This window comes from Chironomus tepperi, unplaced genomic scaffold, assembly GCF_022539635.2.
Source record: "Chironomus tepperi strain 1889 unplaced genomic scaffold, CSIRO-AGI_Ctep_v1 contig_217, whole genome shotgun sequence".
Taxonomy (NCBI): domain Eukaryota; kingdom Metazoa; phylum Arthropoda; class Insecta; order Diptera; family Chironomidae; genus Chironomus; species Chironomus tepperi.
In genome coordinates this window covers 2,380,017-2,400,397 of record NW_027226339.1, presented here as the reverse complement: position 1 = coordinate 2,400,397, position 20,381 = coordinate 2,380,017, and the positions used below count along the sequence as shown (strand labels likewise).

Here is a 20,381-nt window from a genome sequence, read left to right as displayed (position 1 = left end):
AATACGATTTATTTAGGAAATATCTTCTCTCACTGCTTCTCATTCATCAACACACATGTGTCATGTTTATATAAACTTACTTACTTTAGTTCCTTCACGCGTAAAATACAAATATCTGATGTTTATGTCAAATTTTCCTTGTTCGCAATACATTCATCTTCTATACTAAAGACTTTTGTGCATGTACAGGCAATATATTTTCTTTTACTAACAATACACAGCCAGAGAGAGCAGAACAAGCAAGGCTGTCGTTCTGGAATGAGAAACTGCAATGATCATGTGAAATAAGGACAGAAAAGAATCAGAGAGAAAAAAATTGTTAGGAATATAAAAATTTGGGGCAATTTTCACTCTTTTAAGTATGGACAAGTAAGAAAAGCTTTTGGGATGGTTGGTGTTTAGAGCGCATTTTTTGGTTACAAAGATTCTGGATAACACTTACATTGGATATGAATTTTTGACATTTTCTAGTCATACTCATGTCATTTTTTATTTTAATCCAGTTAACAGACTTCCTGACAATTTCCAACTCAACCCCAACTCCTTCTCCCCTCTAATCCCAATAAACAAACCACAAATCTCAAGCAACATCAACTTTCTGTTTATATCCTCTAATTCCAAGTCAAAATGTACACAAACATTCACATCTATCACATCAAACAGCCTAAAAAAAAGTCGATTTATGTAGAGATATAAAGCAGACTGCTTGGCATCATCCTAATGCGTTTTTGTGTAGCGTTGCAGAAAATTGAATCTGTATTTTGTGCCAAAATCCATAATCATCATAACATATTGCCAAAACGACCTCCCCCCATAGTGACACTGTAGTGTACATAGATGGGGAATGATACCGACTATATACATATTAGCACTCGGAGGAAAAGTTTGTGAATTTTTTTTGGGGAATGTTTGTATTTGTTTAGGATCTTTTGGGTGGAATTGAGGAGAATTGAGATTTTTATGGGGTTTGTATGGCTATGATGTCGATCATTCAGAAGATGGGGAACTGTAATGAGATATATTGAGTTTGGGGAGCTGATGAGCTCACGGGGTTGAAAAGATAGTGACTGCAGATTGGCGTGGCTCTGGTGTGTCGAATTTACTGAATCCGACTCTATCTTAGTATCACGTTGGCCTAGGGACGTCTTATTTGGCCCTCCTGATGCTATGTGACTTTTAGGACAGCTATTGAACTTTAAGGGACAACAAGAGCCTCTTGCCCATTAAGCATTCAATATTTTGATGGACATCATCTACAAATGACCAAAAAAGACTCAATTAAGACTTAATAATTTAGACAAACGTCATTAATGAGCAATTTGGTCACATTTGTCTAATTTTAGGACAAAGCATCCCAATCTAATTTTTTAAAATAAATAAATCGTAAGCTAAATGCTTTATAATGCCTAATTATTACTAATTGTTCAAAAAATGAATCATTCATAATGAAACAAATCATCTTACCGTACATAAATCAAATTGAGTACAGCTGAAGTAAATCATTTTATCTGTCAAAATTTATTTGTGTCTTTAAACTTTTTTTGGGTGCCAAAAAATTTGCATTATTTTATTTCTGTGTGACTAAAATTGTAGCAGGTTGGCAAAATAGCATTTCCGTCCGTAAAATTCCTTCTCTCAGTGTAAATCCATGTACCGCACTATGATACTGTGAACTACATTTTATGCATTTATATAGTTCATTTGAAGTACATAAAACTATAAAGAGTCCATCTAGCAGTAAAAAATAATTTTATTTTTTTTTATATCCATTTAGATTCCAGTGGTGCATCATCAATCGGTGTGAAAGAGTCGTATGTTCCTGGATCATTTACAGCAAAGCAAAAGAGTCGTCCTAGTATTATAACAGCTACAATAGCTGCAAGTTTTGACAACTCAATCTTACAGGTAAGTCTCATGTGTTGTAGGCTCGTGATTCATGAGTTGGTGCTTTTTTTCTGTGCTGTGGATGGATGTGAGGAAAATATGAAAAATAACATCAGTCATGCTGTAATCCTTGTGTAGTTATAAAAGATGATGGAAAAGGAAAGAATTTCATTTAATTCCCATTCATAAGACTCACATTTTTCCTCCTTTATATCTGTGTGTGAATCTGATGGGATAATAATCCTCTATTCTTTCCGTTCATGATTTTCATATCTTTTCAAATTTCGTTCCTGTACTGATTTCTTGAAGACATAAGTTACTTTGAATTATTCGTCTGTCAATTTTCATAAAGAATTGGTGGTGCTGTAAGGGCATTGCTGAATGTTTATGGTTAGTACATGACGTGCAATGTATGGCAGGAATTTGAACAGGAAATTTGGAGGAGATGTAGGTCATTTTGTATTTATTGATGACTTTTGCTGAGGATTCAATGTCTTTGGGGTAGATTGAAAGTGTGACGTCAAGAATACCGAAGCTCCCCAAGATGACAACCTTGTGGTCCTCAAGATGGTAACCATGTGGTGGACAAGAATACGTTAAAAGTGGGTTTTGCCCAAAATTGCAGGCTTGAAGCCTTAGATGAACTATAAGTTGCAGACCAAGGCTGTAGACCTGTACATCTAAAATGTAGGAAATTTAGGCCTGTGGTTCTTGGCTAAACATTTGAATTCAGTTTCACATTCTTGTGGTTGAATTCCCGCTTCCGTCTGAATTGGACAGGTCCGTCGCCAGGAGGCAAAGATTGATGTCATACCCAAACTTCCATGATTAGAAAATTTCTTCAATTTCCAAGATTTTTCAGAATAAAAATCAAAAATCCTCTAAAAAATTGAAAAAATTCCAAATTTCAGGCTGCACATCTGAACACCCCCTTTAAAATATGCGTCTACATCCTCACCAAACCAAATTCATACTTAATACATTTATTTTTATTTATTTTACTTCCTTCATTCATTCATATGCCACTTTATTTCTCTTGATATTTAGATATCCGACTGGCTGATGTTGAATCGTGAAATGCTGAAGCAACAAACCATACCTGTTGGTGACGTTGATGTTATTGCGAATGCCATTGATCGACAAAAGGTAAAGGAATAAAACGAACATAAGAAATTATAAGCATAGCAACGAAGTTTCTCTTTCACGTGCACGAAAAGTTCTTGCTCAGGGGAAGTAAATTGCTTCTTTTCTCAATTTTTTATTTATCCTGGACACAAACCACAAAGTTCTCAGTATTTAAAAATTGAGAGAGAAAATTTCTGTGTTTTTACTTCCACCATTGTAACTGTCACTGAAATTCATTTCAAGCATTCTTGATGCTTATCGAACTATAAATGAGAGACTTTTTAAGATTTTTTGGGGAATTTTAATTTTATTTAATTTAATTAAATTTTATCGATTCCATAAGACGATAATTTGATTAGAGATAGAAATTTCACAGAATAATATCAATGTCAAATACAAGCAGAATTGATATAAATTCCAATCAATTATGGTTCAGTGATTACGAAATACTTTTTGAGTTACGAGCAATAGAAGATGGAAATTAACAAGTTTTAGAAACTTTTTATTTTGGAATGAATGATGAGAGCTTGGGGGGAAGTAAGGCTGTTGTTATGTTGTAAAATCGGAAATAGAATGTCGAGATATTTTTATGAGCTGTGGATTGCTCAAGTTGTAAAGATGAGAAATTAAAATTTCATGAAGCTTGGGATGTGCCAACATTGTCGATTTAGTGTATTTTAAATAGTAAAATTCTTGGATTGGCTACTTAAAGATGGATTGATTTATGGGAATTTTTTGAATGCTGTGGAAGTGATTTTTTATTGATTTGGTATTGGGAGACTTAACATTGAGTGGTGTGAAGGCATCTGAATTTTGAAATTCTAGTATAAAGGCGGTTGAGCTGAAAAACTTACGTGCAAAGACACCTTGACCTTAATATTTTAGAATAAAGGCATCTGAACTTAAAAATGCATATGGAAAGGCACCTGAATTTAAATATTTATATTACACCTAAATCTTAATATTTTTCTGTAAAAGCATCTGAATTGAAAAAAATCGTGTTTAAAGACACCTGAATATCAATTTTCTTATGTAAAGACACCTGACTAATAGAACTGTAATGTGAAGACATCTAAATTTTAAATCGATAATGTGAATGCACGTGAATATTGATTTCAATGTTAAAACAGCTGAATCAAATAAAAGTCTGGTGTAAAGTCATCTGTATTTAAATATTCAAAGACAATGGAACTTGAACGATGTAATGTGAAGAAACCTGAACCTCCCAAGTAATGGCATCTTAAATCTCTAATGTGAAGACACCTGAATCATATAATTTCTAGTGTGAAGACAAATAAACTTCAATTCTTCAGTGTAAATACACCTGAACATTAATTGTAGTGTGAAAGCACCTGAACTAAAATTAATATCTATTATGAATGCCCATAAATTAAACAAAATTGAAATGTAAAGGCACACAGAACTTCATACCTTCATTAATATCATTTTAACCTCAATTCATCCTTTCAAGAAGTTCATCCCATAAACAAAACACCCAAGAAAATAATAAAAAATATCCATAAAGTGTCCAAATCTTGGTCGTTTAAATCTGTAAATTATCTCCTTAACAAAAGGCCCTGAAATAATAAGAAAATTAGGATAATTGTTCATTGCCCTTTAACTCTCAGCCATAAACATTTTGTATAAATCTCAAAAGGCATTCCTTTCAAGCAATATCTACTGGAAAAAAAATGTGTTCTTATGTACCATTATATCCGTCGTTAAAAGCATACTAACAACATTCAACCCTAGCATATACATTTTTTATAACCCCCAAAAAAAGAAATGTAGGAATAAAAATGTTCTTCACAATACAAAAGTGTTGAGTGAGACATAAAAGTGAAGATCAAGTATTAATTGATTTTTACTCGACTTGAACCCTCTCTCACTGATATGTCATCCCGATGAACTCATCTTCGATGTAGAGGATGGAAGAGAAAACAAAGAAAAAGGATAGAAAAATCCCATTGATATTAAAATTATATAGTATATCCACTGTGCAATGTGTACGTAACAGCTTTTGTTTATAGAACGGTTCTCATTCTATGTATTGAAGATATTTCTATATCTGCTTAGAAAAGGAAGGAATGGAAAAATTGATTTATGATATTTGAAGAATCGTTAGACTAAGAATTTATGGGTATCAATGGGCATTTATTATGATTATTTTAAAAATATTACGGAGAATATTGAATATACCTGGTTACTAGGTAGGGGATTGTTGATGATGAAGCTGTTAGCAGATATTATGCAGAGGTGTCAACTAACTGAATCGTTGTTAGAATTTCTGAGTTTTTTTTGTTTGTATAAGCCTATGAATGGTAGGGATGGGAGTTTAGTGAGCTTATTATCAGACCTAAATCTGTGAATTTATTATATTGTATAAGAATCACTCACTTAGAAGACATTGACCTAGAGGACATTCACTTATGACATTTAGAGAAAATGAAATGAAGCTTTTCAATTCCCACCAGACTCTGATGTTGACTCTATCACCTGATTTGTACAAATTCCCAGTCTACATGACATTATGAGTTTGTAATAATATCAGAATCACAAGAATTGTGCTGTTATAAGACAATGCTCTATATCAGTGGTGGGCAACCTTTTATTTTTTGCAGCACACATTGATGGTAAGTCTCGACAGAAACCGCATACGGCTACGGTTCATAGCATTTTGGCTGCACACAGATTGTCCATCACTGCTCTGTGTAGCAAATAAAGGAATAGTCTCTAGTAGAAATCGAACTCGAGGGATTTGTGAGTTCGATGTTTAACTCTCCGAAGCTAATCACATGTCAGATGTTTACCTTTTTGAGGTATACAATAATACTGATGAAAACTTCGATGCTAACCTTGGTTGTAATCAAGCTATGATCCGAAATACGTGCGTATAAGAATAGAATTAAAGGCTTACCCACCCCAACGTCTATAGGGTGACAGCTTAATAATTAGGCAATGATGTAGTATACAGTAATCGAACTTACGTAGCAGAGGGTTGTTATTCTGTGACCAACAAATCAACAATACTTTTTGACTAGCTTATTAAGTTACAGCTCGACACCTTAGAATCAGGGTATCCAGAAGCGAGTCAAATACAGTTAACGTCCTCTCTCGTATTTAAACAGATATCTTTAATATTTTAGGATTTTTTGAGTCAAAAACTGTTGCGTTACAAACAAAAAATCCCAGACTTGATACTTAAAATCAACGTTTGTTCATCACAACAAAGTTTCACATAAATGTCTTTATTCATGTCTACAGCTCTTTGAACCATAAAACTTCAAAAAATATATTCAAATCTCAAATAAATCCACAGCTACAATGTATTTCAATTCATACATTTTTATACTCATAGATTAACCTTTTGTATAACAAACTACATAGTTCATCGTTAACAGTTATTCAAGGAACTTTGTCTTTTCGTGCATATGTAAAAGAGAAGCAGACAATAGAACAATAGTTAAGAGTCCTCAGCTTGTAATTTATGTTTCTGATTCCTTTTTTCTTTCTTCCTTTTAAACATGGAACAACGACTACAAATATACACATCATGCTTACTTAGACGCTCCTACGTGAGTTGGAATTTAAAAAGCCTCAACTAGATGAGCTAGTCAACACAGCGGAAAGCTTAAAAACTGATGCCAATAAGTTACAATTACAGAATAAAGGTAAGTTCATTTGTCTCTTTTTTTATATATTTAATGGTCTGACTGGATGACTGGCTTAAAATAATAGTTGTGGAGCGCGTCGGACTTTTTTTTTGTTCGTCCCTCCATTTTCTCCTGTAAAACTTTTTTCTTTTTGGGAAAGGTCATTAATTAATTTTCACTCAAACCCTTTTTGTTGTTCTTGTTTCAATTCCTTTCGTAGCTTTACTTTAACTTCCTTTCTCGTTCATCGATTCTCACGTATGGAAAATTTATAGTTCCACCACCTCGATTATATGTTTTCTAGTTAGTTTCCACTTTTTATTTCTTCATTTTAACCTATCTATGACTGCACTATGTATACGTAGGACAGGGGTGGACAACCTTTGTTCCGCGGCACCCTAGTGTGGAGCCAATTCTCGAAACTGCATGTTATATGCGGTCTTGTTCAGGACTTACCACCCAGGTGTGCCACAAATAATAAAAGGTTGTCCACCACTGACGTAGAATGTTTGCAGACTTTTGCCTTTTGTGAATTTCAACAGTTGCACAATTTTCATACGGAAAGAAAATTTCGAGAAATAAATTTTCCATTAACAGCTCTCATTTCCGCTTATGCATCGTTCCTTTCTTTTCTATATCCAACCAACCACCTAAACTCATTCTGTCTCTTTTATGTTTAGTCTCTTGTGTACTGAAGTCGACTGCATGTATGAATTCATATTCAGGAACACAAAGGAGGGAAAAAAATTAAAAAATAAATTAGATACATTTTATGAAAGCTGACTGGCACATTTATGGATATAAAAGTACAGAATGAGAGTGATGTGAAAGATTTGTTGGATTGACTAATTTTTTACATATCAACAGGATGTCTGTATGAGCATTATTTTGGAAAGTAATGCTTTTATTTCAATGTTGCGTTTTTGTCCTTCTATCTCTTTCTTACTTACATACTTACTTACTTTCTTGGCTTAAGCATCTGTATATAATTCTAAAAAAACCTTTGATGATTCAGATCATTGAGATCCAAAAAGCTGCAGCAGGGTGATTTGTGGCTAATAATTGTTTGCAAGTGAGAATACGTCAGTGCCCTGCACTCAGTAGACTCTCACTTTATAGTGGGATCAGAGCCACTACTTTGATGACATTTCTTACAATCTACAAAGATATATATAGGTTGTGACCCGCGCGTATCCACTTATTGTGGTTGAGACTGTCGAGTCTCGAACCCATGACCGCTTGGTCGGTATAGCCATAATTAAGTACCAAGGTATTACACCATTTTGCCACCGAACTATCTCGACTCACTAAATTCTTCTAACTGTCGGTATATTAGTCTGTCTTCTCTATACGGATTCCAATGTCTTGATCCTTAATAGACTTCCGACTTATTTGTCTTAAACAATTATTGAGATAAGACACAGATCGTGACAACCCAGAACATTCAAATGTACAAACATTTAAATGCATCACCACTACGATGTCCTATTTACAATCTTAAATAGTCTCAGGAAAGCATCCCTCTTGATCCCTCCTAAACGATAGTGCACCTTTTACTTCCTTTTTTATATAAATATGAAAATAATCAAGTCAGGAATTAAGACCGGAAAAGAAGGGAAATAAAATCTCGTAACCTGACAGCTGTAAAGCAACTATAAAATCCATTCCATTGTGTTTTTAACAGAATATGTTACAACAATTCTGCGGTCGCAATGCTTTACTCATTTTATATACAAAAGCCTGTCAACACAATCTTAGATATCTGTCTTTATTTACCGTACGACAGCTTTATTTAAAGCTTGAATAACGAAGTTGTCAGTTGGGAATGAGGAGGCATTGTTTGATGTTCATGAATAGATGGCATTTATGGGACTTTCCATCTTTTTTTATAACCGTTGTTTAACGTATGTAAAAGATAGAGTTGCCGCATTGTTCTCGTGATGAAAATAAAAAAGTTCCTGATTCCAAATAGATCGAAAGACAAAGAAAGATTCTGCAGTATTCGATGTCGAGGATTACAATCAATTTTAATGGATTTTCGTTGAATAAGAATGCATAATGCAAAATCAATGTGTCAATAAAGAGAAGCTAAATTTGACATGTGATATGATAAAGATTATAAAATTTTGAATGGAATTTCTAGGGAAATTTATGAATGACGTCGATAGCTGCCTCGGTGTTTTTGGATTCAAGGTGAATCTCAGTATTATTTATAGAATTTCTAACATTCTCAATTTATTATGCATTGCTCAATATCAGAGTTTGCCACTTTGCCATGAAGGTACAAGGTCTAAGCTCCATTTCTCTATTATGCTATCTGTGAGTCATAGCGCTGACATGCCACAGGAGATTACTTTGTATACCGAGAAATTAAAACCTCTTCATTTGGATCTTTACTTACTTTCTTACTTCCTTGGCTGGTGCACACGGGGCCCATTGCCGCGTTTAAAGAACGTCTGTAGACACCTCTATCTTTCGATAACTTCTGCCAATTAAGGATATTGAGAACTTCTAGCATCCTTATCCAAACAACCAATCCAGGAAATTCTCGGTCCTCCATTTGGATCAAAGCATTCAATTAGCTGCGACTTTTCTGGACAAAATGATCAAAATAATTTGCAAATACGCGAAATACCTAAAAATAAGTTCGGTTTAGCACCGAATATCACAACGTGTTCGCTAGGGTATCACTACGTAATCGAACAAACGGTGAGACGTAAAGTTGTCTTGACGGCACTGTGATGGCTGATTTCGACCCATTTTCATGGCAGCTGCATTGTGCTGCTCGGATCGACATCCCCACATAATTCAAAATCGTATGCTCCAGGCTGGGAAGTTACCGCTGTATTTCATACGGATGGCGTCTTGTTCCCAGCCTACTTACTTACTTACTTCGCTGGTCGTACAGATCAGTTGTGATCCATGACCTCCCACAGGAGTCGCCTGAAGCTGGCTCTATCGCTGGCGACCACTTGCCAATTACTGATACCAAGTGCATTGCTATCTCTATCGACAGCTTCCTTCCAAGAGTTCTTTGGGCGTCCACGGGCTCTTTTACCGTCCAGAAAGTCAGCTTTGAAGACCTTAATTAATGGGCTTTCCTCAGGTCGCCTAATAACATGCCCAGCCCAACGCAACCTGTTCACTTTTATTCGCTTTACAATATCAGCATCCCTAAAGAGCTGATAAAGTTCTGCATTACTCCTGCACTTGAACAGGTCACCAAGCAGGTTCCCAGCCTACCCTTTATTTTATATAATACAAAAAACTATACTTTTTCTATCACTAAGAAATAAAATGAACAAGCATAACCCCAAAGCCTTCTTTAAAATTCTAACAATTTATCCAAAATATATAGACTCTAACATCCTTAAACTGTGCAACACTGTTGCCGTTTCCATTATACAATACTTAAATTAAATTTGTTTCGAGTCGTTTTTCTGCTCTTTATTTGACAATTCGATATATCGAAAATTGTGGAAAATTGGAAAACTTTTATGCCAAACTTTTCCCATGCCATTTACTGTATATTTCCATTTCACTCACTTATGCTTGCCCTCAGAATAATTTTTTTTCCTCCGTTTGTTATTGTTCGTCTTTTGTGTTTGTTGTTGCTGCCTGTGCTTACTTTCCTCTTGAGTAAATATTCAAAAAGCACTTCATACACTCTCAATCGTCCATTTCAATGGATTTTCATTACTTTTTTTTCTGTTCATTGTTGTGATAGTAGGAAGACATTTTTAATAGATCTATACAAAAGGTTAAAGTTAGGGTCGATTTGAGCTGGATGACTGGCTGATTTAGATGATATTGAAAGATAGGTGTGTGGAATGGATTGGTCTGATGCAAAATAGTTTGTAAATTGAGAGGAAGAAGGTGGGAAATTTCTATTGTTCAGTGTTCGGTGTGATGTCATGGCAGAGTAGATTCTCTGATATCGAGCTGTATGAGGGTGACCTAAAGATACACTGGGGATGCCATATGATAGGCTGTAGACCATCTCGTTTACGAGGACATCAGTTAGATTTCTAACAATAATTGATCGAGCCTTGCCGTCATTAGATCGATATCTTTGTGGATATAATGAGGATCAACCCTAACAGTCAGAGAGCATGCTTTCATATCACAGCAATATTACAACGATACCTAAAATCGTTCTGTGTACCTGAAAAACCTACTTTATGATGGCTGCAGATCAATTGTGATCCATGCCTTCCCTTAGATGCCTCTTAAAGCTGGCTCTATCACTGACTTCCATAAGTCAATTTCCAATTCCAAGCAGCAACACCATCTCTTTCAACAGCCTCTTTACAAAATTTCTTTGATCAACCCCGTGCTAAGTGACATCCTCTCAAAACGACCCACAATTTGCCCAGAAGCACCTTCTCAAAAAAGCCATTCAGCCCAATTTCACACAGCTTTAAGCATACATGGTTCAATTTATTTTACATACTGGCCATCAAAATTGTTGACATTAAACACAAATTGCCTTTTTTTTGAACACAGTGTTTACTTAACATTTGAAAAAAACTTTTCCTCTGTCAATTTTGCCTGTTGTTGTCTCGTCATTTTCAATGACACTTTGTGTTGTGCTCAGGAAAGAAGGGTGGATGTAAGGATGTTATTCATTGGATAAAATATTGATGTTATTATGCTGAATATTTCTCATATTTTTCTTTATGTACTAACATTATATGTTCAATATGTCATGGATTGGAACATAATTTATGAATGACACTTTTTAAAAAAACACGAGATACATCCAGAATGAATAGGAATGCGATATAAATGGCAAAAGGGTTTCAAACACGTGAAAAAAGGTCAATTTACCTATCAAACTCAATTTAAATCAACGTTTATTTCTATGAATGTCACTAATTTGATTTCAGCAGCAACATGTATGCACGGAAAATGAAAATTCTTTTTTTTTATATCCTCTCTACACGAAGAGCTTTTCTGGATGATTACGTATAGCATGACTAAGTATTCTGACTAATTGTCCAGGATGGAAAATTAATTGCTATTTGATTTTTAATTCATTTATCTAGTCTGGAATGTTTATGATTTTAATTTGCGAATGGGTAGGTGATTTAATGCCAATTTGATGGAAATGAATGAAGTAGGATGTGAAATAAATTTAAAGGGAGTGGAATGGGATGATGGCCAATGAGTAATTATAAGGAATTTATGTGATGTGACTTTTGAGGATTTAAACACGACAAACTTTAAACACGAAATGATTTTTAGTGATGATAATGTCTTAAATGGGAAATAGTTGAATGTCCCAGGATGGCTATTTGTTGATGATGTTAAGCATTTAGAGGAGTGGGGGAATTTGAAGCTGCTTGAGTGATTTTTACATGTCTGTAATTTATGAAGGATTTTGTAACACTTGTAACAGAGCTCGAAGTGTAACTGAACCGACTAAGTCGATTCGACTCTAAAAAATCAACTTCAATTCTGCTTTTAACGGTCTAAAAATATTCAAATTTTTTAGTCAATTTCCAGTTTCTATTTCGATATTTCGACATTAATTTCCTAGTTTTTTTTTCCTAGTTTGACATTATTTCGAAATTATTGACATTAATTTCGAATTTTTTCGAAATTTGTAATTTTCGAACTTCGAATTTTTTTTTGAAATAAAATAACAGCCCTCAAGTTTTTGTAACTTAAAATTAGAAACCAGACAGCCAAACGAATTGAGAGAATTTTCTCATTTTAAAATAACCTTTAATCGCAGCATGCAGCATAAAGTTCTTCAAACATTTCTCGTCTGACTAAGTCAAAGAAAAAAATATTCCAATTAGTGCTAGATTTACTATGTCATCTCCTTTTATATGCAGATGAATGCAAAAGCGAGAAATATAAAAACACCAGACACAATACCATCAGCACATATGCAAAGCAACATTATGAAGAAAAAGTCTCAGAACTATGCATGTCATGAATGTCATACAATAAACTTTTTCAATTAAGACTTAATCTGCGATTAAAATAAACTTTTTAATTAACTTAAAGCAATTGTCAGAGCTGCCTGCGCTTATGTATATTTTTTTCATGGAAAAAGTTTTCTTTTTTTTGCTATCTTTTGTAACTTGAATCCGTTCTGCATGAACTACACATATCCTTCATTTCCTAGACGAAAAAATATTCGACTTCCTGTAATTTATTAACATTTTTTTTCTCCTTTGCATGCTAAAAGAAAAAGGCAAAGTTGGCCTTCGTCTGTGTCGAGCAACTCGTCCCCATTCATTTTCATGGACACACATCCCCATAAACTATCCATTTGTGCCTTTTTTTGAACTATGAGTCTCTGGGACGAGGAAAGTTATTCTCTCATTTTTCATGTGTTATTTGGCATTGAACATGCGCAAATCTCTTCCGAAATAACCAAATAAATCTCATCATTCTCATCGACGGTGCTGCAGAAACAGGAAAAAGCTACAACAAGTTGCACGCACAATGGAAACGGTCTTTATTGTTATTGCCACATTTTCTATCCACTCGAATCTTCATCTTCATTATTTTCATCTATGATGTGGAACGACGAAAAGATGAGATGATGATTTTCGGCTTTTCTCATTCTTATTGTCAAATTTACATCATCACTTTACTGCCATCATTTTCATTTCAATAATGCAAAACAATTTACTGTTTTCTTTTTTGGATGATGAGTCTCCAAATTACCACTGTTGCTGCTGTGACTATCAATAAATTTTTGCTCATCTCATCGCTCATTTATCTCCGTATGTCCCAAAAAATTGTTGCTACATGTCTATGGGAAAAGATAATTTATAGTGATGAGGTGGGTTTGGATATACAACAAAAAATTGATAATAAATGGAAATTGAAACTAAATACTTGATGGTGCAATTAAGGAAATTAAAGACGAGATGCCTAGGTGCTGTTGAATCATTGATTGATCAATTTATTTTGGGATTGTTACTGGGAAAGTAAGTTGTGGATGCAATTGGGTGATTAGTTTGGGAGTGGATATAAGAAAAGAAATTTAGATTGTTTTAGGTTGAATAGGCAGGAGCTGTGATAGATTTAACATACATTTGTAGATTCTTACAAATTTTTGACTATAAAATAATAAAATCACTTCTCGCTGTAAAAATGGGTCGAAATCAGACGTCGGGGCTTGGATCACGTCATGGTTTGAAAAATAAGATGTAACGGCATCCTTACGACTTCATTGTGTTGCTCAGGACATGCATCAGTGATTTAGGGATGAAAAGTTGACTGTTGTTGCAATTATGGGTGTTGCCGGGCATAATAATGACTCTAAGCTAGCGTGCCTCTTGTGTAGACTCGAATTGGTAACGGCTGATCCGACCAGGGATGATTTGTTCACGGCATTTGGCTATTAAACGACAGAATCGGTAAAATCCGACATGACCAAACTTTATTCATGCCAGAGTTACGCCGGTCTTGGTGTGTCCTATTTTAATTCTTTACTATGCCGTGTGCTTCAACTCTGCATTTGTTGATATTTCTTATTGCTCCTTATAGTAGCTAATGTACCTTAAAATCCTGGAATATTTAACTTTCATACAGCTTACTCCTATAGGACCACATAGAAATATGCTTATTTTAAAGACCCCTAAGTCACATTAGAGCTTCCCTCAAATAGACCAAATGTTCCTTTAAATACATCCTTAATACCCAAAAATTCAGCTATCATATATTCAGTTCCCTCAAGCCAATATTTCTTTTCTTCATTGCATACAATTTTTCACTCACTTAGCTAATACAGAACATTCATATATCCAAATCCATATATACATTTCCTTGCACGACTCGTGATTAACATAAATTGCCTGTTATCAAATATTTCTTCGCTTCTTTATTTGTGGTACGCAATGTGAATCGTAAAGAAATAAAGAAAATGTATATAATCAGTGGAATTGAGAGACTGTAAATGAGAATAGAAAAGGTACTGGGTAGACTTAAGGACGCTGAGTAAATTTTAAAATCAAATAAATTAATTAACTAACTTTCCTCTCTGTGCTGCTCATCGGCATTTAATGGAGTGATAAAGAAATTGGAATAATAGTATCAAGGAACAAGAAGAAGGAACCGACTAAAAAAAAATAGAAATTAAAATGAAATGAGGAAGCGAACGAGGAGGGTAGCGAATTGGAATAAAAAACCAATTTGTGGATTATATGAATTGAATGCTTTTGTCGTCGTCTAATAATAATATGTATGAGAAGGGTGGCGAATAAAAAAAATTGTAACGGAAATAATACCATGAATGTGGATCAGGTGTATTGCTTTAGCGAATGTAACTAAAATTAATACGGAAGATGGCAATTTTCTTAAAGATATCACTTCGTTTTGTTGCTTATGCTATGTCTCCTGAACGGTGGATGTGGAAAAAAGAATCCCTTGCGGGAATTTCTCGCCTAATCGAACTTTTGAAATATGTAGCTTGAAGTTATGATGGCTTTTTTTGGACGGTTTGATAATTTTATGGTTCATTAAAAGGGCGTTTTATTTTATTAGAAATTATTGGGATCATTTGCGGTTCCTTTTCTGGAGTTTTTACTTGATTGCTTAGCTATACTTGAATGCTTTTTAAAAAGTCATTCTATTGAGGACATAATTGAATGGGGATCAATATAAGAAGGAAAATGAAGTGATTAAGACGTTCAAAATCCAACAGTTTAGGTTTAGCTTAAATTAAGCAAATAGTTAGAGCGTTTGAGAAGCAAAAGTGTCTAGATAGCTCACTAAGTAAGGTTTAAGTCATTAAAACTGGATTTGAACTTTCGGGTTCGAATCCTATCATTATATTATATCAGTCTAGATCTCAGTCTCAAGAATTTGATTAGATTTGAAGGGATTTTGTGAGAATGCAATCCAATTCGTCAAAACTGACTAATATTTGGCACATGAGCTAGAGATCGCATCTTTAATCACACTCAATCTAATCCACTAATAATTTTTGAAAACTTAAATCAAACTTAAATCTCATCCTTTTTTTCATCATTATGCCTTAAAATTGTCAATTTAAACAAAATAACTGTGATTTATTTCCATGAAAAACCACAAAAACTGCCTTTTGCGTCTGTTTTCATATATCTGATTGAAAACTCTTCTTAGAAGTTTGTTAACGAGTTAAAACTCAACCATAATAAGGAAGCGTATTTCCAAGAAGTCAGAAATTTGTGGAATTGATCCAATAATCTCTTGAGGCAAATTGTCGTTTTTTGAAGCGTGACTAGATATAATGAATTTTTATAACAACAAAAAAGAAAGTTTTATTTGATGAATATGTGACATTTTAGACACTTTAAGCTTTATCGAATATCTTCTTGGAAATTTTCGAAGTTATTATTATTAATGCTTGTTGTTGATTGGATGTTTTTGTTGTACTTGGTTACAGTTAAAGTGGAATTTTGTGAGGTTGACATGTTTACCTGTCACTATATAGTTACAATTTTTTGGGAATTTGAGAAAATTTTAGGATATTTTAGAAGAAGTTCCAGTTCAATCAATTTAAATGACTCTGACTTAGTGATGGATTTATTTTTAAATCCGATAGTGTTTCAGAGTAACGCCAGTCTGTTGCTGGACTTCTGATCGACTATCCGACTTGTGCACTCTGGCATAAACAGTATTGAGCAGCACAATATAGTCACTAAGACATTATTTCATCGTCGTTGGTGGCAAGACATGCAAGTGTCCTAACGGAACATCATTCTTGAGATGATTAGTTCCTATTGAGAAACTGTGAATCGTTGTGCAATAATAAAGGAGTTGAACAGGTTTCTGTGGAGTTCTGTTGCTCTGCCTCCTTCTCTACGGTTGTGCATCAATTGCCTCCTTCTTCTAACATTACGTTTGCCGTTTTACATTCCAAAACAATGCCTGTCTTACAATATCTGACAAAGATATATTAGTAACTTTAAAGTACTTCTTGAAGCACTCAAAAAAGCCCTCCATACCCTAAAATTCTCCCAAATCCATACTCTATTCTACAACAAACACTTAAATGCTGCTTAAAAAATCCACACAAAATCCCAGCATATCAGAAAATTAAGAGTGAAGTTCCGTTGATACAAAGCCCCCCTGCTTGTGTCTTCTTTATTTTTATCACATTTACACGAGAGATGCGTTGCTGTATATCTGCTGTGTTTTTTTTACAGAACGTCAGTTTCGATAATTTTTGCCTGCTCTTGGATAATTTACATTTTTAATCTCTCAGGCTCTGTGATATAAATATATTTTAAGTCACTTTTAATTCACTTCCTCGAAAAAAAAATTATTTGTCTCCCCAAAGGATGTCATGCAAAATTCACATAAAGGATGAGAGTAAAAATAATAATGTAAGGCGGAAGAGGAACAAAAAAAAATATCGTTTCATGCCTTTGAGACATAGAGTAAATGTTTATTTCCACATAGAAAAAAGAAGGAAATAAAAAAATGTGGAACAAAGTTTCACCTCACCATACCCACATACTGTCTTACCTTTCCAAAAATTCCTTTTCAAGAGCATTCATTATGTGCTTTTAAGACATGTAAAAATATTCGTTGACTCTATCATCTTCTATGCTCTGTTTTTCTTTAATCATAAATCGCTATAGCGACTTCGTTCTTTTCTCAGCTTTTGCCTTTATTCCTAATCCTTGATGCTTACGACTAGAGATAGAAGTAAGAAGGAAAAAAATCTTAATGTTAGGTATGGGGTCGTTTACTTATCATATAACGCTCTTGCGGGGGTCTATGATTTTGTAACAGCTTAGACTAGCCTAGAAAGGAATGCCAGTAGATATGGCAACCTGTGTACCACGGTCTTGGTATACCACCAAAAAGAGTGCCGTGGCACAAAAAAGCATTGCCTTCCCCTTACTTACTTACTGTAATCGTGTACCAATGTGGAGCTTGAGGTTACAACAAAAGGTTTTTCATCTGACTCTATTGCTGGCCTTACCACAAAAGCCTTGACACAAATTGGCCTTTCTCTTACTTTTTTACATCTCCAACTGGGATTCTTTTATTACCCTTCTATGCCATGTTGCTCCTAGTTTGACTCTGTCACTTACTTTTTAAAAATTCTCTGTCCGCACGTAAGCCTTCCCCTGGCTTAGACTGGCTTAGACTGGCTTAGAACGAGAGGGGCAGGGAGAGTAAGAGGGTATCAGAAACTCGGTTCTTATTACTGTTACTTAATAAGTACACAGACCCCAAAGAGAACTGCTGTTGTTGCAAAATAGAATATACATTAAAGGTCTATGTGAAAATTCATATATACAAAAATTTTCATCTTACGACGATGATGTTTGTATGTATGAAATAGGCAAAAAGCATGCGATGCTAAGATCCAGGGCTGAAAGCCAAATTTCCATTAAAAATTTCAATTTATGAATTATTCAATCAGTGACAAAAAGCTATTAAATTAAGCACTAATCTACACAAATTTTCTGGATCTAGTACATTCAACAATGTCTTCCACCCCCAACCCCTGAACATCTGGAATGCTGCGACGAAGACAAGTCAAAAGGAAACAAAGAAAAGGATGAGAAGCAACGGCTGAGAAGAAATTTGTATTCCAAAATTGTTTTTATGTGCGCTATAATCATATCGAATGAGAATATTCTTTTTTGTTGTTGTATACCTCTCCGGTTTGCTTCTTGTTGCCAATTCCGAGTCATCATCTCCACCTCTTCGATGTGTGTTTTCTGCTCTTCCACCACTTTTATTCGGGAGATATGCTTATTGTATAATATTGACAATGTGGCTGAATATATAGAAGCAAAAAATAAAAAAGTTTGAAGAAGGCAAAAGGAAGTTAAAGGGTCGATGGGTAGGAATAAGAAGCTTAATGACGCATTTTATTTCGTAAATTGAAAAGTAATCAGATTCAATGAATTTTTATTCAATTTCAATTGTTTAAGTCAGTGTTGTTCAAACTTTGGTCCACGGCATACCTTTGTGGTATGGCTTGACCAAAACCATACATATTGTACGGTTCATGACATTTTCATAAAATTTCAGTTACTCATTAGTGTGCCGTGACACACAGTTTAGACAATCCTGGTGGGGAAGTTCACACAGCACCAGTGTGTCGTAGCTCACAGTTTGGACAACACTGACTTATATTCAAATTTGAAAATGTAAAAATTATCATTTTAAATGCAATAAAATGTTCAGACAATGGAATTGTAATACAAGCAATTACATTCAGTACTCTTGTCATAATAAAAGTCACATCATAATTCCAATTTAAAACACATATTAATCCACTAAAAAAAACTTTATAATTTATCGCTTTATGCTGTAAGGATCAGCAATAAACTTCCATAAACATACATGCATCAAAAAAAAAAAAGTTTTGAATGAGCTCATAACAAGCTTGTAATATTCGTTTAATTCATCATAAAAAATAATAAAAACATACTTTCGTATATATTCATACATAAATTCTCATAATTCCAAGAAGAAAAATTCTTCCTTATCGTCTGTACCATATAAACACAATTACGCAGACAAACCGCAACATTCCTCATTAGATGTTGAGATAAAAAGGATATGGAATGTTGGGTAATATTAGGTTTTATATGAGATGATAAATTACACACTTTTCCACACATACATTGTTTCTTATTTCCGTTGGTTGCTTCCTATTCGTGGGGAAATTTTGTCAGATTTATTTTGGAGGATCTTGAATATTAATTTTTGTTGGATTTGTTTTTAGACCTTAATGGGCAAAAGACATGCTCTAATTAAATAAACTAGTTGGGCATGCTTATGAGCGTTGCATTGAGTTTAATATGTTCTTAAGAGCTCACTGCCTGTTAGAAAGATAATCTGAAATTTTGAAGATTCTTAATTTCGTAGAAAAGGATAGAAATGTGGATTTGTGCCGATGTGACTATATCGTTAGACTACATTCGGTACGCTGATTTAAAGCCACATTTTAAGCCATTTCTACATCATATCCTTTTGGGATTGTTTAGTTGTGTGATGTCTGAATGGCAATTACGCACTAAGGCGTTGTTGTCGAGTTGCACTGTAAATATATTGACTTGTCCAGAACAGGAGCATCCACAGAAATTCCTTAAACTTTTGTCTTAAAAAATGGTCCAGCTAAGAGGTCGTTTTAGCCACAATAGTCCACTGAATAAAAACTAGGACGCTATCTATGTCACATGACAGTTATGTGGACAGATAAATCAATAGAAAAAACAGCATCACAGAGTCAAAATAGCTTGAAATGTATTTCAAAACTCACAGTTTTCAATTAATTTCAACTCTTAATCACTTCCTTAAAATATTCAAATTTCCCTACAAAAATCTGACAAAATATCTCCAAGGATTATGTACATAACACACAAAACAGAAGAGTGAGGCACCACGAAACTCGAAAATGTAAATGAGAAAAAATATTTTTTTTTCTTTGCATATTTCCAGCACCAAATGCCGTACTTTGATGGTAAAAAAATCTGCTGATGATGAGAAAAACTGCCTTTTTTATTTTCACTTTCCTTTCCATTTGTGACTCTTTTATTCGTCGTTTGACATCAACCAGTGTCATGTGTATCTAAAGAGAGGCTGAATATAAAGATAAAATTATTAGAAACTTTTTCGTATCAATAATTTCTGCATTGTATGTCGTTTCCCTTGTCATCATCATTATCGTCTATAAAATTGTAAAGTATTTGTCATGCGGTGTATTTTTTGGATGTAGAATTTTCAATTTTTGTTTGC

The 20,381-nt window shown here is 34.2% G+C and overlaps 1 protein-coding gene across 14 annotated transcripts in view; it reads left to right on the top strand.

Annotated features, from left to right (window-relative positions):
- LOC139090145 (dystrophin, isoforms A/C/F/G/H-like) overlaps positions 1-20,381 on the top strand; it is a 239,027-nt gene that overhangs the window by 63,429 nt on the left and 155,217 nt on the right. For all 14 annotated transcript variants that reach the window (XM_070639868.1, XM_070639867.1, XM_070639857.1 and 11 more), the window contains 3 exons: positions 1,775-1,905; positions 2,932-3,030; positions 6,575-6,680. In XM_070639868.1, the coding sequence (XP_070495969.1) occupies positions 1,775-1,905; positions 2,932-3,030; positions 6,575-6,680 (336 nt within the window). The remainder of the gene's footprint in view (positions 1-1,774; positions 1,906-2,931; positions 3,031-6,574; positions 6,681-20,381) is intronic.